We start from the raw sequence: 22846 nt of genomic DNA, 5'->3' as shown, positions 1-22846 counted from the left end.
ATTGTAGTCTTTCCACCTATCCGCTCTCTCCTCTGCTTTTAAGATTGTAATTCGTATTTCACTCTTAATGTTACCACCCTTGTTTTTAATTTCACCGAAAGTTTGTGTGACTTTTCTATATGTTGTGTCAGTCCTTTCGAAGTCCTTTTTGACAGTAACTTCTATTTAGATTTCCTTAATATTTTTTATGTAGTTCTTTAGCCCTAGATTCCATGAATTTCCCAGTAATTTCATTCCTAAGAGACTTTTTCTTCTGTATTCCTAAATATCGCTGAACATCTTTATACTTCCGTCTTTCATTGTTCAACTGAAGTATTTTTTTTTTGTTACTCATGGTTTCTGCGCAGGTACGTTCCTTGTACCCACCTACTTTTTGTCTCCAACTTCTGTGATTGCACTTTTTAGGGATGTCCAATATTCTCAACTGAAGTTCCTACGGAGCTAGTCCCTATTGCAGTATAGTCTCAGAGAACTTCAAGCTCGCCTATTTATATCTTAGTATTCCCGTATCCCACTTCCCTGCACATTGTTTCTGGCAGACTAGTCTCTTAAACTTCAGCCTACTATTCATCACTCCAAAATTGTGATCTGAGCCTATATCTGTTACCGGGTACGCCTTGCAGGCCAGTATCAGATTTTGGATTCTCTGTCTGATCATGATGAAATCTAACTGGAATCTTCCTGTATCTTCCGACCTTTTACAAGTATACCTCCACCCCATGTGAATGTCAGAGTATTCGCTATTATTAGTTGAAATTTATCGCAGAACTCCATAGTCTCTCTCCTCTTTCATTTCTAGTAGCACTCTCACATTCTTCTGTAACTATTTCTTCTACTCCTTCCGCTGCAACGTATTCCAGTCCCCATGACAACTAGATTTTCATCTCCCTCTACGTACAGAATTACCAGTTCAATATCATATGCTTTCTCTGTCTCTACGCCATCACCTTGCAACGCTTTGTGTATACCTGAACCATTATTGCAGATGTTATTTTGCTGTCTGATCTGATGAGAACAACTCTATCACTGAACTGTTCGCATTAACACGCCCCTTACCCAAATTTTCTATTCGTAACGAATCCTACTTCCGTAATAAGATTTTTTCTTGTTGTTGATGCCCTGAATCTCTGTGCACCTCCCTGCCCTCTTTGAGAAGGCCTTTCGCAGAATGAGGATGACTTCTTATGTAGGAAGTTGTCGGCTGCCATTGCTGGTGATTTTTCTTTAAAGCTAAGCATGCCACCATACTTTAAACACGAAAATTAAATCATGTCGTAACGGCACCTCCTCCGTGCTTCGCTGATAGCGCTACACGTGATGACAGGTGTGTCATTTGCTTGGCATTCTCATAACCCCAACCCTTCAATCGGCTGGCCACAAGGTATAGCGTGATTCATGGCTCCTAATAACTTGTTTCCAGTCATCCATTGTCCAGTGGCGTCTTTCTTTGCACCACCTCAAGCTTCACTTGACATTGGCTACAGAAATATGGCGGTTTCGTGGAGCTTCTATACCATTTTGCCCCATTCTTTTAACATACTAAGTACAGTTTCTGCTCTAGATGGACGGATGGTAGGACTTAGGAAGTGACGGGTCATTCCTTCCATTGATTTCAGGCGGTTTTTACAGTCACCCTCCACAATGTTCAGTACATGGATGCTGCCTGATTTAGCTGTTGTTGTTCCTTCTCTTTTTAACTTCAAAATCACAGTCGTCTTCTGGCAGCTTGAGAAGTTTGGGGACGATGGTGATGGATTTCATTATGCCGTTACAATTTTTCTACTGACATCACCATACTACCCGCCTCGTTTCATGCTGGTGGGTCTATTTATCGTTACATGTAGAGACAATTCCGCATCACACAGGTGTCCAGATGCTTTTGAGCAGATGGTGTACTTTGTTTCTTGTCACAAGTAATAATACAAGTATTGCCAAGTATTACTTTCAGCCGGTATATACTCACCATTGTAAATTATATATTTTGCAATCATTTTCTAAAGGCTAATTTATATTGAGAAACAGGAAGCAACGAGACAAAAGCAAACGCTTACACGATATAATTAATGAATTACTTCCAGAGGACCCCATTATTTTGTCATAGAAATATTCAGATTACATTTCTGTGTTAAACTTATATGAACGTGCATTCCGTGTTGTTGATTTTAGGGATAATTTGAAGAGCTGACGTAATCGCCTGAATAAAAAATAAGTTTATACATACGCGACAGAGTAGAACAATTGTTGCTTTGAGGGTGGAAGCACGTATTGCGCTATGAAAATTCTGGTTTAATTAGAAAAATTGGTATGGACCTATTGGTTGAATTGAGGAAAAAATAATTGTGTAACCGCGCTCAGAGGGTTAGCGATGCCTGCTGGCCACCATGTTATCCTCCAAGAATGGAACCATTTGGGTACTGCATGGAGGAGCATGACGTCATCACATTGCTTTCCCAGCCGTTGTCAGATTTCCAGATCTACGAAATTGATGGAAGCTGAAGAAATGAAATAAAATTCATGCCACAGTCGGTACTTGAACCTCAGTCTCCTCGCTAACATTTTTTTCAAGAAAAGGAAAAGGATTCAAAAAAGGAAGAAGAAAAAGAACCTCTTCAGGCGTTGGCGTTACTAGTACAACTACCCTAAAGCTATCAGGGGGCAAGAAAGCATAAATTAAAATTAAATGTGATTAGTTTTTTACTTTATTACATATTTTCTTAATTTGGTTTATATATGAGCGTCTTGAGTACCGGATCCTGCGTCGGCTGGCACGTCCAACGCAGACGTCCAACGTTATGCTGGCTTTTACGAGGCTTTAGGGATATCGTGGAGTGGCGTGGCAGGGTTCTATGCTACTATCACGTATGCGATGTGTAGGGACGTGGGCGTCGATGTAGGTGTCACTTCACCCAGCGGTGTCTGTACGAAACATTGGCGTAAATATTCGGACTTGACATGTCCTTGTTGGCCACATCCTGCCCATTTTAGTAGCTGGCCGTCGTACATAACAATGGCCTGCACACTGCCAAACTTCAGGTACGATGGAATGTGTTTCGACAGCTAAATTTTGATCTGCCGAACGATTTGGGTAAACGTCTGCCATTTTTCCGCCAGATGACCGAAAACGTTGTCATATGGTTGCAAAGCGGCAAAGGCACATCTTGAGGTACTTCGAGTGGGAGCTCAAGCATCTGCAAGTTTCAGAGACAGAATCCTGCGTGGTACACTGTCACTGCACTTACGTGTCCATCACTTCCTGTGATTGGAAAATTAATTCTGATCACGTTCTGGGGGTTTCGCACACAGATCCTCTAGTGTTAACTGTTCAACTTCAAAGGCTCTTGGTCGTGGCTGTTCTGCATGAAACGTTACTTTCATCGTCGCATGGCGCTTAGAGTGCGGAATGAGGTACGTTAGTACTGGACTCTGTATACACAAATACCACGACGCGGAAGTAAACAACTCCGACAGTTGAGAGCTGGCCAGCGCACGGGGCAGTTTCGCACGCTACGTTGCCATAGATCCGACTCTCTCCATGACAGAAGCTGAAAAAATGAATTAATACCTGTGCCACGGTCGGTTATCGATCTCCAGCCTCCTTGTTTACTGGACAGGAACGCTCCCCAGCTTTGGAATAGTAACCCAGCATTGGACGCAATGGAGAAATCGTGTACCTCAGGTGTAGGTGATTTATACACTCCTGGAAATGGAAAAAAGAACACATTGACACCGGTGTGTCAGACCCAGCATACTTGCTCCGGACACTGCGAGAGGGCTGTACAAGCAATGATCACACGCACGGCAGAGCGGACACACCAGGAACCGCGATGTTGGCCGTCGAATGGCGCTAGATGCGCAGCATTTGTGCACCGCCGCCGTAAGTGTCACCCAGTTTGCCGTGGCATACGGAGCTCCATCGCAGTCTTTAACACTGGTAGCATGCCGTGACAGCGTGGACGTGAACCGTATGTGCAGTTGACGGACTTTGAGCGAGGGCGTATAGTGGGCATGCGGGAGGCCGGGTGGACGTACCGCCGAATTGCTCAGCACGTGGGGCGTGAGGTCTCCACAGTACATCGATTTTGTCGCCAGTGGTCGGCGGAAGGTGCACGTGCCCGTCGACCTGGGACCGGACCGCAGCGACGCACGGATGCACGCCAAGACCGTAGAATCCTACGCAGTGCTGTAGGGGACCGCACCGCCACTTCCCAGCAAATTAGGGACACTGTTGCTCCTGGGGTATCGGCGAGGACCATTCGCAACCGTCTCCATGAAGCTGGGCTACGGTCCCGCACACCGTTAGGCCGTTTCCGCTCACGCCCCAACATCGTGCAGCCCGCCTCCAGTGGTGTCGCGACAGGCGTGAATGGAGGGACGAATGGAGACGTGTCGTCTTCAGCGATGAGAGTCGCTTCTGCCTTGGTGCCAATGATGGTCGTATGCGTGTTTGGCGCCCTGCAGGTGAGCGCCACAATCAGGACTGCATACGACCGAGGCACACAGGGCCAACACCCGGCATCATGGTGTGGGGAGCGGTCTCCTACACTGGCCGTACACCTCTGGTGATCGTCGAGGGGACACTGAATAGTGCACGGTACATCCAAACCGTCATCGAACCCATCGTTCTACCATTCCTAGACCGGCAAGGGAACTTGCTGTTCCAACAGGACAATGCACGTCCGCATGTATCCCGTTCCACCCAACGTGCTCTAGAAGGTGTAAGTCAACTACCCTGGCCAGCAAGCTCTCCGGATCTGTCCCCCATTGAGCATGTTTGGGACTGGATGAAGCGTCGTCTCACGCGGTCTGCACGTCTAGCACGAACGCTGGTCCAACTGAGGCGCCAGGTGGAAATGGCATGGCAAGCCGTTCCACAGGACTACATCCAGCATCTCTACGATCGTCTCCATGGGAAAATAGCAGCCTGCATTTCTGCAAAAGGTGGATATACACTGTACTAGTGCCGACATTGTGCATGCTCTGTTGCCTGTGTCTATGTGCCTGTGGTTCTGTCAGTGTGATCATGTGATGTATCTGACCCCAGGAATGTGTCAATAAAGTTTCCCCTTCCTGGGACAATGGATTCACGGTGTTCTTATTTCAATTTCCAGGAGTGTAGATCTTACAATAAATCTTCCTCGTAACATTTCAGACTCATCGCTACCTCCGAAAACGATGGAAGCAAGGAGACTTGTGTTCAAGTCCCACCCGTTGCACAAATTTTAATTCACGTCTTCAGACTCCATTATTACCGTATATAAAGACGAGAATCAAATGTATCGAGGTAAATTTAATTATAAAGTCTACAGATACCAATACCACATTTACAGGATTTCTCTGTTAGATGCAATGCTAGGGTGCTATTCCAGTGTCCGAGAGCCTTGGCAGGGGAAAATATGCTGAAGGTGCGAATTGAAGTATGTTATTCCTGTCTAGTAAGCAGGAAAACTCGAGTTCTAGCCTTGGCACAAATTTAAATTCATTTCTTAACCTTCCATCATTATTTTTGTTATTGATTTGCATGCAGTTCATGTACCTCACAAAACTTAATGTCAGTGAATAAAGATGACATTTTAGATAAAGCATAAAGCGGATTTCTTGCCAGGGTAGGTAAGTGTATAACTATATAAAATGAATGTGTTCCTTCGAAAATAATTCTCACTGTACGCTGTAATATATCTGAAATTTGTTGAGGAAATTATGGAAGAAAATTTACTGCAGCCTTGACTACCAGTATAATCATAGCATGGAAAAACTGCACTGCTTCACTGTGTAGAGTCTGTCTGGTACCGTATGCCGCGGAATTTGAACCCCCGCCGTAAGCTGTGGCGGCGCTCGCCTCCTGGCCCGGTTTTAGTGTGAGGGCGCCACAGTGGAACACGTGGTTCCAGCGGCCAATAGCGGCGCCCCCGATAGAGTACTTAAGTGCCTGCCTCTCGCTCACCCAGCCAGTCCAATCTCGCGTACGTCTCAGGACACATCCCCTCGCCTTAGACAGCTTATTTACTTTCTTGTTCTCTGTCCCTGTGGACATGGTTGTTAAGTGTCCCTGTGACTCCGTTGTTTCGATCTTCTTGTTGTTCGTTCTGTCCTTCGTTGGTCGTGTCCGTCCTCTCCCGTTGTGTTGTTCTCGGGCCGCTCCGCAGGTCCCGCCACGCTTTCCGTAATTTCAACCCCGCGACCACTCGTGTCGCCGTTACAACAGTCAAAGTAGTGCAGTGAAGTGTAGCGAATATTTCTGGGAGGCTGAACTTGCGCAATGTGGTAACCTATTCTTTAGACGATGTATGAGTTCACTACTTCAGACACCGCCCCCAAATGACATGTTTCTGCTGGAAACAAATTTATACAAACTTCTTGTGGTATACTTGCCAGTGCCTTTTGATGAGAGAACTACTCCGCCGACACCTACATGTTTGTGTGTGTGTGTGTGTGTGTGTGTGTGTGTGTGTGTGTGTGTGTGTGTGTGTGTGTGTGTGTGTGTTTGTGTTGGGACAGAGAACAATGGGTGGGTGGGAATGTGTTCTCAGTCATACTTCTCAGTGTTGGTGGTCATCATGCTCTGCTACACAAGGAGCAAGAGTACTCTGCTCTGCAAAACTTAAGCATGAGGTAGATAAAGTAGCATAACATATTAACAACTCGGAAATGATTGAAAGGTTGGATGCATGTTGCCAGAGCTCACTAAGTGATGAACATGAAACTGGATGTGAGGTCAGCCACGTGAAGCTGGCCAAGTAATACGAGGCCATTAGAACAACTGAAAAAGAAACTGTCAATCAAAGCGCAGTCACAGTGCACTTTGGGGGCGTTCTTTAACACTATAGCCCAAGACTACATTTTGCTGACTTCTAATCATTTGGAAACAGGAATAAGGACGAAGTGTGATAAGTGTAGCTGAGGAGATTGGTATTGCTCACGGTATTGTTTGACGTGCATGGGGAGCGCTTCAAAACACAGGCACTGCTGCTCGAAGATGATGAGGTAGTTAACAACCATCAACTGCAGCAGATGATGACGGCTACATTTTCTAACAGGCAATAAGGGACCGATATAGCTGGTACTATTCCAACTACATTCAACAGGACTTCGAGGCCCGTTCTCGCGATCCACATTGGCAAAAGCGACTGTATGGGGTGGTCTAATACGGCTAATACGTTGTGTTCACTTGACATTCACACATTTGCAGCACAGTTTGCGATGGTGCCGAGTAGGGATTGGACCAATGAGGAGTGGATGGTTGGTTGGAGACGACATCAGTCCCATGGAATGAAGGGGAAACACGTCGGCAGTGTCCTTTCAAAGGAACCATCCTGGCATTTGCCTGAAGCGATTTAGAGAAATCACAGAAAACCTTAATCAGGATCGCCGGACGCGGGTTTAAACCGACCTTCTCCCACTTGAGAGTGCAACATGGTAAGACTGCAAAACCTAGTTCAGTCGAGGAGTAGGATCACGCACTCTTCTCTGATGATATGAGTAGTAATTCTGGATGTATCATATGGCAAGTGGTGGGAATACGCAATGTACTCAGGAACATTGTCGAATGTTGGAGGTCCAGATGTTTTTGTGTCGGGAGCCATTGTGAAGTGTGTTCAAAATGTTTGAACCCGGCACCCTCAACGGCCAATGATATTGTGACAACATACTCCATTCCTGTGTACGTCTTTATGAATGATTATACAGGACTGCATTGAGCAGCGCAAGTGGAGGAACTCTTCGTACGAGAGGATATTCGGCGAATGGTCTGGTCTTCCCATTCCACCGATTTAAATACCATGGAGCACATACAGGATGTTTTTGTATAGTCATTCTTGTGGCTGAGGTCTGGGGACTATGGCCGTTCACCATTGTAAGAAAATGGATCACCTACAGACGTCCTTAAGAGGTCGTTTATTGTGTAGGTACCAGTTCTGGCGCTTCAGTGCACCATCTTCAGGCCTTAGTTGAAACTGAAGTTGTTATTACGAACCACATATACGGGGAATCAGGGCCAACCATTACTGGCTTATGCGTACTACCTACAAATTTGATATCTTCAACTGAGTTTACAGTTGGTGGTTGGGGAGACGAAATCACAGTTCAGGTACTCTGCGTAAACCAGTAATGTTGACCAATGATGCATCGTATATATGAATCTTGATAACCCCTTCAGCATCAACTAAGGCTTGAAGATGGCGCATTGAAGTCCCGGAAGTGGTAGCTACACGATAAATGGCATCTTAATGAGAGCTGTTTCATTTTCTTTATGAGATGGGTTGGCGAGACGTATTGTAATACATTCACATGCGCCATCGATCATCCAGCAGTTTTCAAACACTCTGGTTGTGAAATGAAAAGAGATGCCACAAGAATTCCTCACCAACCATGTCGCCGGCATGGGACCACATTATAGAGTATTCGTTGCCGGCCAGAGTGAAAACACGCCCTTTCAAGGGACCTGTCTCGCCATTTGTAATGTTCAGGACATCATCTTAAGTGGCAGAGAATCCAGTGAAACTACTATCTTTGAACAAAAGTGTAATTTCTGTTCGCCTCATTGCCTATTTATTTCTCTTACTTTCTGTACTACACTGCAGCAGTTCTTTCTACGTACGGTCAAAGCTTCATAGAGCTGTGTTACTTCAAAGTGACACGTCATACGAAAGATAGTTTCGTCCTTTAATTTTCGCAGAACAGTGTACTTGCAGGGTAAAATCTTGCTGCTATACTTGCCTCTGAATGGTGATAAGAGGAGCGTTCCACTGACAGTTGTTTGTTTACAGGCGTACTTCTCGGTGATGGTGGTGATCATGGGCCGCGTGTTGCACGAGGAGCGGCAGTACCTACAGGGCTACGTGCCGGCGCCGCAGACAACCAGCGTGCTGGAGGCGGGGCCCATCTCACCAGGTGAGCGCCATCCCTTCTCCATCGCTGTGCAACTCTGGTCTTCATCTCCAGAATACGTCTCTGCTGGTTATCTGCAACGAACAGCTTAGTGTATTCTGGGATGCTCTCGTAATAGTCATAAGTGCGTTTCTGCCGGAGCTTCAACCTCACTAGCTGCATAAGAAAGAGGGTAAAACGCATGGGGAACCAGTGACTGGCACGTCGAGTGCGGGCGTAGCAGGTATCGGTCAACCCGCGGAAACCTCACCTTACTCGAAGTGAAATACAAAAATCTTTCCTACGCAAACACCACCTCATAGGTGCGTTACTCCAACTCGAGAGGACTCATGACACCTCGGACAACTCCACAAACTCAGCTTCTCAGGAAGTCTTCCGTATGCATAAGGTCCTTCTTTTATAGACGCTTTTCTTCACACACTGGATCGGTGACGTTCTTTGAGCGTGGCTCAGTTTGCTACAGAAAGCAACGGTACTTCTTCCACAGGTAAGTCTCCCGATCAGTACTCTCCGTCTGTGAACGTTTTTGCCTTAGGCTGCTCCTCCTCTAACCTTCCGACAACTCGTCAGCTGTTTGGATTACATTAGATTAGATTAGATTAGTTTTCGTTCCATAGATCCGTGTTGAGGAGACCCTCGTGGATGTGGAACATGTCACCTTTTTTTTATTTTTTTGAAGCTGAAATAACAATACTAATAGTATAAATATATACAACACATCATTTGTTTCTATTAAAAAATTCATCAGTGGAGTAGAAGGAGTTGGCCACTAGTAGGTCTTTCAGGCTCCTTTTAAACTGATCTCTATTTGTAACTAAATTTTTTATGTTTGCTGGCAAATTATTGAAGATGAGTGTTCCTGAGTAGTGGATCCCTTTCTGAACTAAAGTAAGTGCTTTTAAGTCCTTGTGCAGATCATTTTTGTTCCTGGTATTGTATGTATGAACTGAGCTGTTTGTTGGAAAAAGAGATATATTATTTAGGACAAATTTCATTAAGGAGTAAATATACTGTGAGACAGTAGTTAGTATACCCAGTTCTTTGAAGAGGTTTCTACAAGACGTCTGTGAGTTTACTCCACAAATAATACGTATTACACGCTTTTGGACTGTGAAAACTTTTGTTTGACTTGAAGAGTTACCCCAAAATATTATACCATATGACATTATGGAATGAAAGTAGGCAAAGTATGCAAGCTTTTTCACTTTTATGTCGCCTATGTCTGCTAACACTCGAATTGCAAATACAGATTTGTTAAGGCGTTTCTGTAGTTCTGTGGTGTGCTCCTCCCAACTGAATTTATTATCAAGTTGTAGTCCCAGGAATTTAAGACTGTCAACCTCTTCTATCTGCTCTTCTTCGTACTTTATGAATATGCTGGGTGGAAAGCTCTTACAGGTTCTGAATTGCATATAGTGAGTCTTTTCAAAGTTTAATGTCAGTGAGTTGGTTTCAAACCATTTATTAATATCCATGAAAATATCATTAGCAGATCTTTCTTGAACTACATTCGACATACTATTTATTGCAATACTTGTGTCATCTGCAAACAAAACGAACTCTGCTTCTGGCTGTGTAACTTATGAGAGATCATTAATGTACACAAGAAAAAGCAATGGCCCTAAGATGGATCCTTGTGGGACACCACATGTAATTTCTTCCCATTCTGATGATGACTGATGACTTAATTCACTAGTCCCTTGCTCTGACACCCTTTGTTTCCTGTTAGCGAGGTATGACTTGAACCATTTTGCAGCACTGTCAGTGACACCATAGAATTCTAATTTATTTAAAAGGATGTTGTGGTTTACACAATCGAAAGCCTTTGACAAATCACAGAAAATACCTGCTGCTTGTAACTTGTTATTTAATGAATTAAGTACATTTTCACTGTAGGTGTAAATAGCCTTTTCGATATCAAAACCCTTCAGAAATCCAAACTGTGTTCTTGATAATATGTTATTTGTGGTCAGATGGTTGAGAAGCTGCCTGTAGATTACTTTTTCTAAAATTTTGGAGAATGCTGGCAAAAGTGAAATCGGTCTGTAGTTTGATGGCATCTCTTTATCCCCTTTCTTGAATAGAGGCTTAACATCTGCATATTTCAGCCAGTCAGGAAATGTCCCAGTTATAATTGACTGGTTACACAAGTAACTTAGAATTGTACTAAACTCACAAGAACATGCCTTCTTTAACTTTGTTGACATTTCATCATAACCACTAGAATGCTTTGTTTTTAAAGATTTTATTATGGAAGTTATTTCTTTTGGTGATGTGAGTGACAAATGCATGTTCCTAAAGCTATTTGGAAAGGCTAGTTTCAGATATTCAAGGGCATTATTTACTGATCCTGACAATCCCATTCTATCAGTAATGGATATAAAGTACTTGTTAAATAGATTTGCCACACTATGCCCATCGGTTACTAATGTGTCACCTACCCTTAGTGCTATTTGCTCCTGTTCCTTTCTGGTTCTACCAGTCTCCTCTTTCACTACATCCTATATTGTTTTTATTTTGTTCCCTGACATTGCAATCTTCTTCTCGTAGTGTATTTGTTTAGATGTCTGAATTACTTTTTTTAATATTTTACAATATTCCTTGTATTTAGTTAAATCATCAGCATTGGAGCTATTCTTGGTCGACAGATACATTTTCCCTTTTGTCTTACAGGAAATCTTTATTCCTTGTGTGATCCATGGTTTTATTATAGACTTCTGTTTAATTTGAGTAACTTTTAGAGGAAAACAGTTTTCAAACATGGTACCGACACTGTTCATGAATGTGCTATATTTTTCATTCATGTCATGAGCACTATAAGCATCTTTCCAGTTCATATCTTTGAGCAGTTTTCTAAAACACTCAATTTTCGGTTGATTGAATACTCTCCTGTACTCAGATTTAGCAGTCTTGATCATCTGCTTTGAATTTACATCTAAAACAAGGAGCTGCATGTCATGATCTGATAGTCCATTTATTACAGGTTTTATGATATGATTTTGTTCCTTTGATTGTCTATAAAAATGTTATCAATGGCTGTCCTTGAGGATTTAGTGATCCTAGTTGGAAAGTTTACAGTGTGAGTTAGATTGAAAGACAACATTACTAACTGCAGTAAATGTTTACCAGAAGATTGAATTAGAAAATCTGTATTAAAGTCACCAGCAATCAAAATTTCTTTGTTTCTTACTGTTAAATAACCCAAAAGAGCTTATATATGATTTATGAATAGATTATAATTTCCTGCAGGTGCTTGGTAAATAGTTACTATTATGTAGGATCTGTTATGGAACTCTAATTCTCTTGCACATGCTTCTAGATGCTGCTTTAAACAGAATTTATTAATGTCAATGTTCTTGAATTTATGGCAGTTTTTAATAAATGTGGCAACTCCTCCTCTATCCATATCTACTCTGCAGAAGTAGGAAGCTAGCTTAAATCCTGAAATGTCTAACGTTTGTATACCAGTGGTCACTTGATGTTCCGAGATGCAGATTATGTCAATTTCGTTAGATGAATTCATTTCATCGATACAAATGAGTAGTTCATCAACTTTATTTCTGAGTCCCGGAATGTTCTGGTGTAATAAAGATAACTGATACTGCATACTAATGCGATTATAACTGCTTTGGTGAAGATGAACTGGCAGTTTCTGATTACTTTCTGTTAAACATTGTTTAAATGGAGGCTGTATGCTAAAATCTGACTTCTGTTCATCTATTTTATCAAACTGAGTCTGTCTGCCAATCTTTCTTAAAACTCGTTCTCTATCCCCCTTCCCTATCCTAAAAAAGGCATCCCTCTAACACCTGTGACCACTGGTATTTTACCACTTGTGACAGTGTCCCCCCTTAAGTTTTCTGCAATCAAGCCAGACAGTTTTCCCTTCCCTTTCCTATTGAGGTGAAGGCCATACCTAGTGTAGTCCCTCCTATAAATAGCATCTACAGGAATCAAACCAATATGGGACCCTATATCCGTCCTAAGCAGCCACTCCAACTCCAAGTTCACCCTCCCTACAGAAGAGTTCAAATGAGGCCGATCATGGCGTCTCAACACAGACACAAATCCCACACTCGTATGCTTCGTTGTTGATGCTATCTTCACCAGGTCACTCTCTATGGAATATTCAGAGTCTCTGTCAATGCTGTTTCCCGGACCACCCACTATAACCACGGCATCCTCCTTCGTGAAATCCTTGCATAGAGAACCTATATCCTCTGTTACCTGACCCAGATCTGCACTAGGCTTGAAAAAGTTTGTGACCTGGTACTCTGGACCTAGATTTTCCTGCAGTAGTTGGATAACACCTCTACCAGGGGAACTACCTAACAACAGAACTTTCTTTCTCTTTACAAATTTCCCTACCTTTTTCAAGTCCTTGAAAGCTTGTTGTGCCCTTTCTACAGCTTCAGCTACATGAGGCTCATCCGATTCTGACGGAGGCAACAGGTCAAATCTATTTTCAAGATTTATCACAAAGCTGTCTGATGCTCTCCTTTGCCTGTTCCCCCTATTACCTGTTGCCACTTCCCACCTCTGTTCACCCTTCTCCCTCTTTAACCTGTCCAGATCCTCCCTTGCCTTGTCTAGGTCAGATTGAAGAGCTGCAATTTTCCCTTCCCCTTTCTAGTATTTTCCTATCTCTACTGCAGATTCTACAATACCACTGGTGAGCCTCATTTATGTCCCCATTTCCCACGCCACTACATTCGCCCCAATGAAAGAAACTACAACACCCATCACACCATACCCCGGAACTAACGATCCTACGGCATGTCACACACTTCTCAATCATGGCAAAAACAGAAATCGTTTAAACTGATTTAAGTACTGGCTAATACGTAAACAAAGGATCCTAGAAACTATTCAGGCAGATATAAATAAGTTGAAAGCGTAATGAATAAAAACAATGGAGATTACATATAAGTTTAAGTCACTGTTTACTTACGATACGCGCGCGTGAAATTAAGCTTAAAGTCTGTGCTATAGGCGCGAGAAGGAAAATAAACTTCTTACCCCGTTTAATCTTATTTAACACTTCACCAACACTTCCACTAATGTAACAACACTTATAATATATTTATACCAACAGGAAACGTTTACCTATAAGTTTAATTCACTGCTTACTTACGATTCGCGCGCGTGAAATTAGGCCTAGGATTCGTGCTACAGGCGCGAGAAGAAAAATACGCTGTACCGGACGATATATCGGCTGGAGGAGTCGGCAAGAATAGGCTTCAAACGTACTTCAGACGGATGTGTTTGTGTTAATTCTAATCGTTTGTATCGTCATTTTAAGGTGCCAGTTCGTAAAACGATGGACGCTGCTTTCTATTTTACGTGTTCAGTAAAGGTTTTTAAAGCTTTTATTTTGTGGAAAATTGACATGGCAGTCTCACCTGAAGAATATATTGTCTAAGAATTTAAAAATCATCGAATTTAGGAAAATTTCTCAGTCTCAAGTCACTGAGAGCTGTTCTACCGCGTACACTGTTTGCAGTTCAACTAGACCATCACAGTATCATCGATGCTCAATTTCTCGTCGGGTCTTCAGCCGCATCAGGCTGTCATCTGCACACAATATTTATGAGGTCCACTTGGCCGCTATCATCAGGTGAAAAAACCTAAGCCGCTCTCTCCGATAACTGATACAAACCGTGAACGATACTAGTTCTACATGCAGCGTAAATACGCTTGCCCTAAGATAAAATACCCAAGTTCTTGAAAGTTGCTGCTGGCTCTTGCTGCAAGAATGGTCGTAGAATCTCCAGTGGTGAATACTAAATGTAAATGTCGTGTGACTAGGGCCTCCCTTTGGGTAGACCGTTCGCCGGCAGCAAGTCTTTCGATTTGACGCCACTTTGGCGACTTGCTCCTCGATGGGGACGAAATGATGAAGATTAGGACAACACAACATCCAGTTCCCCATCGGAGAAAATATCCGAGCCAGCCGGGAATCAAATCCGAACCCTTAGGATTGACATTCTCTCGCGCTAACCTCTTTTTTCCATTGTTGATCGTTGTGTTTGGTCGTTGCGGACGTCATATGACATCCGTTCAAGTTCGTTTGTTGATACTTCCACTCAGTTCTTTTTATACCAGAGGCTAACCAGCTCTCTAGCCTAACAAGCTGAGCTATCGTGTTGGCTCAGCTACCGGAGGCGGAGAGTAGTGAATACTGTCGGATAACGATGAATCGTTATAGATGATTAGCCGGCTGATTCATATGACTTGTTTCTTAATATGTGTTAAAGTCGGCAACCTTGTAGGTGTGGCAACCAGAGCTATGAGAATTTATCTTATGTATTAATAACCGCTTCAGCTGTATTTTATTACTTTTAATTTTTTTAATCTTAAAATAATTTACCATACCACTGTATGTCTCAGGTTTGTTATTCCTTCTTGATTTATTGTTATAATGATCTTCACCTGAAGGACCAAATTCAGTTGAAGCGGACAATAATACTTAAGATGGTGAAACAGGATTCCAGGGTTGTACATAGCGGGTAAAGAATTCCCTCCCTAGCCCTGACTAAACGCTTCCTGAGATGCGGCAAGGTAGCAGTAGGCAAAATGCAACAGGGAATAACAATATTAATGTGGTAATAGTAAACTGCAGGAGCGTCTATAGAAAGGTCCCAGAACTGCTATCATTAATAAACGGTCACAATGCCCACATAGTTCTATGGACAGAAATTTGGCTGAAACCAGGTGTAAACAGTACTGAAATTCTAAACTCACATTGAAATAAATACCGCAGAGACAGGCTGGACGCTGAAGGGGGAGGCGTGTTTATAGCGATAAGAAGTGCAATAGTATCGAAGGAAATTGACGGAGATCTGAAATGTGAAATAATATGGGTGAAGGTCACGGTTAAAGCAGGCGCAGACATGGTAACTGGATGTCCCTATAGGCCCCCTGGCTCAGCAGCTGCAGTGGCTGAGCACCTGAAGGATAATTTGGAAAACCTTTCGAGTAGATTTCCCCACCATGTTACAGTTCTGGGTGGAGATTTTAATTTGCCGGATATAGACTGGGAGAGTCAAACGTTCATAACGGGTGGCAGGGAAAAGGAATCCAGTGGAATTCTTTTATGTGCTTTATCTGAAAACTACGTTGAGCATTAAACAGAGAACCGACTGGTGCCGATAACATATTAGACCTTCTGGTGACAAAGATACCCGAACTATTTGAAACAGTTAACGCAGAATAGGGAATCAGCGATCATTAAGCGGTTACTGCATCGATGATTTCAGTCGTAAATAGAAATATTAAAAAAGGTAGGAAGATTTTTCTGTTTAGCAAAAGTGACAAAAAGCAGATTTCAGACTACCCGACTGCTCAACACAAAAGGTTTGTCCCAAGTACAGTTAGTGTTGAGGATCAGTGGACGAAGTTGAAAACCATCGTACAATAGGGGTTAGATGAGTATAATCCAACCAAGATCGTAAGAGATTGAAAAGAGCCACCGTGGTACAACAGCCGAATTAGAAAACTGCTGCGGAAGCAAAGGGAACTTCACAGCAAACATAAACATAGCCAAAGCCTTGCAGACAAACAAAAATTACGGGAAGCGAAATGCAGTGTGAGGAGGGCTTGGCCTAAAATCCTACGACATTTTGATCTTACGTCAAAGCGGTAGGAGTGTCAAAACAAAAGGTCCAGATACTCTGCGACCAAAATGGTACTGAAAAAGGGGATTATAGACTAAAGGCCGAAATACTAAATGTCTTTTTCCACAGCTATTTCGCAGAGGAAGACTGCGCTGTAGTTACTTCTCTAGATTGTCGCACAGATGACAAAATGGTAGATGTCGAAATAGACAACACAGGGACAGAGAAACAATTAAAATTTCTCAAAAGAGGAAAGGCCGCTGGACCTTATGGGATACCATTTCGATTGTACACAGAGTACGCGAAGGAACTTGCCCCCATTCTTGCAGCGGTGTACCGTAGGTCTCTAGAAGAGCGTAGCGTTCCAAAGGATTGGAAAAGGGCACAGGTCATCCCCGTCTTCAAGAAGAGACGTCTAACAGATGTGCAGAACTATAGACCTATATCTATAACGTCGATCAGTTGTAGAATTTTAGAACACATATTATGTTCGTGTATAATGACATTTCTGGAGACTAGAAATCTACTCTGTAGGAAACAGCATGGATTTAGAAAAAGACGATCGTGTGAAACCCAGCTTGCGCTATTCGTCCACGAGACTCAGATGGCCATAGACACGGGTTCACAGGTAGATGCCGTGTTTCTTGACTTCCGCAAGGCGTTCGATACAGTTCCCCAAAGTCGTTTGATGAACAAAGTAAGAACATATGGACTATCAGACCAATTGTGTAATTGGATTGAAGGGTTCATAGATACCAGAACGCAGCATGTCATTCTCAATGGAGAGAAGTCTTCCGAAGTAAGAGTTATTTCAGGTGTACCGCAGGGGAGTGTCATAGGACCGTTGCTATTCACAATATGCGTAAATGACCTTGTGGATATCGGAAGTTCACTGAGGCTTTCTGCAGATGATGCTGTGGTGTATCGAGAGGTTGTAACAATGGAAAATTGTACTGAAATGCAGGAGGATCTGCAGCGAATTGATGCCTGGTGCAGGGAATGGCAATTGAATCTCAATGTAGACAAGTGTAATGGGCTGCGAATACATAGAAAGATTGATCCCCTAACATTTAGCTACAAAATAGCAGGTCAGCAACTGGATGCAGTTAATTCCATAAATTATCTGGGAGTACGCATTAGGAGTGATTTAAAATGGAATGATCATATGAAGTTGATCGTCGGTAATGCAGATGCCAGACTGAGATTCATTGGAAGAATCCTAAGGAAATGCAATCCGAAAACAAAGGAAATAGGTTACAGTACGCTTGTTCGCCCACTGCTTGAATACTGCTCAGCAGTGTGGGATCCGTACCAGATAGGATTGATAGAAGAAATAGAAAAGATCCAAAAGAGAGCAGCGCGCTTCGTTACAGGATCATTTAGTAATCGCGAAAACGTATCGGAGATGATAGATAAGCTTCAGTGGAAGACTCTGCAGGAGGGACGTTCAGTAGCTCGGTACGGGCTTTTGTTGAAGTTTCGAGAACATAACTTCACCGAGGAGTCAAGCAGTATATTGCTCCCTCCTACGTATATCTCGCAAAGAGACTATGAGGTTAAAATCAGAGAGATTAGAGACCACACAGAGGCATACCGTCAATCGTTCTTTCCACGAACAATACCCCTCACACCGGCAGGTGGCTTGCGGGGATATGGATGTAAGTGTAGATGCAGATATCAGTTATACGGTTAATGATATTATATCTTGGTCTGATTTCTACAGATTCTTTTGAAACACAATCCAAGCAACGCAAGGCGTTAGGAGCCACTTGTGTCCCATTTTATATCATCGTATGTGCCTCTGCTCAGCCACGGCAGATTTGTCAGGTTGTAATAATCGCGCATGGCGATTATGTTCAACACATCTGTCATTGACGTAATGAATAGTTTGGCCAATGCATATTTCACTGCACTGAAGTGGTATTTTGAAAACGCCAGGCTTTCGTAAACCAAAATAGTCCTTAACAGAGCCAAGAAGTGCTCTAATCTTAACTGCAGGACGAAATACACGTCTTATTTCATGTTTCTTCAAACCCGTACCTACCTTGGGGGACATGATCCTAGCATATGAATGGAAAGCCACTAAACTAAAAGTGTCTTCAGCTGGTTAAGTAGTAATCGGAACTGAACAGACGTTGGATCTCTCTGTCCGTACAGCCGTGATGAAACACGTCATTAAGATGTAACAGCTGTTACGGTAAATTTTCAGCATCCGATGACAAATGCTCTTCTGACCAAGGTCCATAGGACTCCTGTATGCTCAAACGGCGGGGGACAGCTGATAACTTGTAAATACCTCTCTGTATGTTTCCTATAAACTCTGTGTCCAAGAGTTCCACCATCTCTTTTTCAAACCAGTGCATCCAGAAACTTCCATCGTGAATTTGATGTTAGGATGAATACAGTTAAAATGGTTCAGTAATTGGCAAATATAATCTATTTGATATGGCCAAACAAGAAACATGTCGCCAACATGACTTAAAAAACAAGTGGGCTTCAGAAAGATGTCTTCAGGGCCATATCCTCAATGTCTTTCATAAAAAGATTAGCGACTGTGGGGAATAAAGGACTCTCCTTTGCCACACCGTCAGTCTGTTCACAATATTTGTCATGAATAAAAAATAGATGGACGTCAGGACATGAAGGCAGTCATTCGTCATTTTCATATCCAGTTTTTCATTAATTAAAAACAATGTCTCATGCAGAGGGACCAGAGTGAAAAGAGACACTGACAGTTCAATCAGAGGGACCAAGATGAAGCGACTGTAAACGCTGAATGAAACACATGGAATCGAAAATAAGGTGCTCACATTTACGCACTGGAGGGCTGAGGACCGACGGTTAATACTTTGCCAAGTTGTAACTCGGCGCTCGCAACTTACTAACAATGAGATGTATCGGGGCCTCATCTTTATGGACCTTCGGCAGTCCGTATAATCTAGGTTGCACGGCGACACCAGTAGGAATTTATTTAATAGAGTAGTCACGTAATGACCTGTTCTACAGAAGGGATGTCGGTGTCCGTTTTACGCTTGCCGTGGGATCCTTCTGTAATATATGAGACGATGGATCGATAAGTAAACCATACATCTTATTCATATAATCGGCATTGTACATTAAAACGGTAGCGCTGCATTTGTCAGCTGGTAAAATTAACTTATCCTGGCCCTCTCTAATAAACCGAATAGCTGCCACTTCAGCCAAGGAACTATTACACTGTGGAGACCAAGTCTGACGCAAAACGTGAGAAACCTCCTGTCTGATTTCTTCCGCCAGTTCTTGTGGAAGGCGTGATACCCTTCCTCAGCAGAAGAAATGATTTTCATGGTAGAAACATTTATAAGTGGGTGCAAAGTTTAAAACTTTTCCAGTACTTTTTCTTTTTTGCTAAGATTTATCACACTCCGTCGACAAATATTTTTTTTCCGGATATCAAGGTCTGATGGCAAAGACGTTGAAATTTAGATAACTTCTTACTAGCAGCTCTCCTATGCACAGAACCTGATAATGCACTGGAAGAAGCCAATATTCTCCTAACGTGTACATCTGTACAATTATGAGTCCCATTCAAAAGATAGTATGGGCCTCATATTCAGATAATTGCTACATATTTGCTTCCAAAGGACCGACTGTACTTTAAGGAAGGTGACACGTAGCCATTGGTTCACTAGTCTACCTCGAAGTTTTGTACCTGTTGCACCATTTTTACGAGGCGTGTTTTTTAAGCAAGTGCCGTTTTGAAATTAAAAGAAAAGGCTTGCTAAGATATCTCAATAATTTAATTTTTATATGAAAGCCTGTACCTCAGTCAACGCACTGACGCCATTATAGTCTGATTCTTCCTTGTTTACGTTGTATTCTGAATGTTTAAGACGCCTCCGTTAATCGTGAGTCGCGCCGACTGTGAAGTACGGGGTGTTATAAGATTTCTTAGTGCTAAAGGCCTAAAAGCGATCGATATTCATCGTGAGATCTGTTCAGTTCACACAGAAAATGAGTGATGGAATAGTAAGAAAGTGGGTGAGAGCATTCAAAGATGGCCGCGCAAATGTGCATGATGAACAACGGAGAGGGCGTCCTTCAGTCGTTAATGAAAGTTTGGTGCCGGAAGCGGACAATAAGGTGAGAGAAACCAGAGGCCTTACGATGTCAGCGTCTTGAAGACGGTGACGCCGGCCGCGGTGGACTCGTGGTTCTAGGCGCGCAGTCCGGAACCGTGCGACTGCTGCGGTCGCAGGTTCGAATCCTGCCTCGGGCATGGATGTGTGTGATGTCCTTAGGTTAGTTAGGTTTAAGGAGTTCTAAGTTCTAGGGGACTGATGACCTCAGATGTTAAGTCCCATAGTGCTCAGAGCCATTTGAGCCATTTCTGGGGAACTGATGACCACAGCAATTGAGTCCCATAGTGCTCAGAGCCATTTGAACCATTTTGAAGACGGTGACGAAGTCAAAACAGTGGTGATGCAGTCGTTAACAAGTCAGGCGGCAGACTTCTAAGAGGAGGGTATTCAAAAACTGGTACAACGTTATGACAAGTGCCTCAGTATTGATGGAAATTATGTAGAAAAGTAGATTAGGGCACAGGCTTTCATGTAAAAGTAAAATTATTAAGATATCTAAGAACTTTTTTTCTAAAATATCAAAACGGTGCATACTTAAAAAAACACGCCGCGTACACTGTACACAGTTGATCTCAAACCGAAAGGTCCCTTATTCACTTCTGACATCTTCAACATGGGGTCGATCTGTAGTATTATGAACACTGAATTAATTTTCAATTGCCAAAATAGCTAAAATCGTTTATTGAGATAGATTACCGGTGTCGGCAGTTGTTTGTGGCCATCGTCGGATCTATGTTACATTGCTACACAATCGTCTCTTTCAGTACAGCTTTTGGTGCTGTAGAGAGTATGTCAAACTGATATGCCGACTTTTAGTAAGCCTGAAGCCACCAACATGGACGTACTTTATACAGCATCACTTACTACACTGAAGAAGACAATTGTGTAATTATGTAACATAGATCCAAAGATGGCAGCACAGAATTTCCGAAACCGGTAATGATTAAAAATTTATTCAGTAACTTTCACGATAAATTACTAAGCCGGATCTGCGTTTCTTGGTACAAGGGCTAAGAATTCGTCTAGAAGGCTGAGAGTAATTGGCTTGCAGTTCTTTGTACTGACTGTTGAAAATTGGTTCCCAAAGCACGAGATTGCACAGTTTCACGCTAAGGTCTAGTCCACTACTGAGGCAGTATACACAGCCATCTAAGCGCCAGAGGGCCCACAAAAGTCGTGAAGCGTGACATCAAATAGAGGTCTGGGCTGGGTTACTCCATCTCAACAAGTGTCTGGCGTCTGCTCGCGGCCACGGCCAGAACCACGACAGCTGCGGGCGTCTGCCGCCGGAGATTGGCGTCGCCTGATTGCTTCCTGCGGGGCCCACAAAGGAACCAACAGCTCCTTCCCTCCCCCTCCTCCTCTCCCTTCTGCTCTCCTCTCCTCCTCTCTCTTCATATCTCCTCTGACTTCTCTCCCCTCTACCCTCCTCATCTCTCTCTCTCTCTCTCTCTCTCTCTCTCTCTCTCTCTTTCTCTCCCTCTGCTCCCCCCTCCCTTCTCTCTCTCCTTTTCTAGGGGCTGCTCTCCGCATCTGATCTACAGTGACGGCTGCTCCACATTTTCTTTTCCAGAACTGTACAAACGACGACGACGACGCTTCTGTAGACGATGCAGAATGTCAGTGTGACATTTCACAGCCAAAGCAACAGGCCGCCCACCTCCCACGTCGAGATTGGGCGTTGCTCCCTAAATGCGGCGAGTTTTGGACTGACACGAACTGTGTAAGATATTACTGTCTGCGAGTTTCCTGTTTACGGGATTGTTGTACGCTACAGTCCGAAGAAAAGTATGATGAAACTCCCCACAGTGATTTATCGTGGGCAAGTCTCCGCAGTTCTGCAGAATTATTGAAACCTGTATTCATTTTAAATTAGTCCACAGCAAAGCGTGATTTCTTCCCACAATTTGTGATCCCACACTTACAGTAGTGGAAGTACTTCAAATCAATAAACATATGACGCAAAAAGCTGTCTTAAATTTAAAGTAATTACCTCCTTTTAGGCTATCTTAAATTAGATTTTGAGTTTTACCCATCTCAGAGAACCAGGTCACAACAGTAAAAGCAACCTCATCACTCGTAGTTACAACGCAGGTTGCTTTAAACTATTTGGTTCCAGAGAGCTTTTCAAGTACCTGACGTATATATGCAGACTGAAGGGACGAATGAAAATTGTATTCGAAGCCGGGTTCCCCGTTCACTAGGCAAACACGCCATCCACTACGT

The 22846-nt window shown here is 43.1% G+C and overlaps 1 protein-coding gene across 2 annotated transcripts in view; it reads left to right on the top strand.

Moving 5' to 3' along the window:
* The window catches only part of LOC126268000 (uncharacterized), a 720479-nt gene that overhangs the window by 279242 nt on the left and 418391 nt on the right, over positions 1 to 22846 (top strand). For both annotated transcript variants that reach the window (XM_049973377.1, XM_049973376.1), the window contains exon 2: positions 8763 to 8886. In XM_049973377.1, the coding sequence (XP_049829334.1) occupies positions 8763 to 8886 (124 nt within the window). The remainder of the gene's footprint in view (positions 1 to 8762; positions 8887 to 22846) is intronic.

This window comes from Schistocerca gregaria, chromosome 4, assembly GCF_023897955.1.
Source record: "Schistocerca gregaria isolate iqSchGreg1 chromosome 4, iqSchGreg1.2, whole genome shotgun sequence".
Classification (NCBI taxonomy): domain Eukaryota; kingdom Metazoa; phylum Arthropoda; class Insecta; order Orthoptera; family Acrididae; genus Schistocerca; species Schistocerca gregaria.
This window is presented reverse-complemented; position numbering and strand designations above follow the sequence as displayed.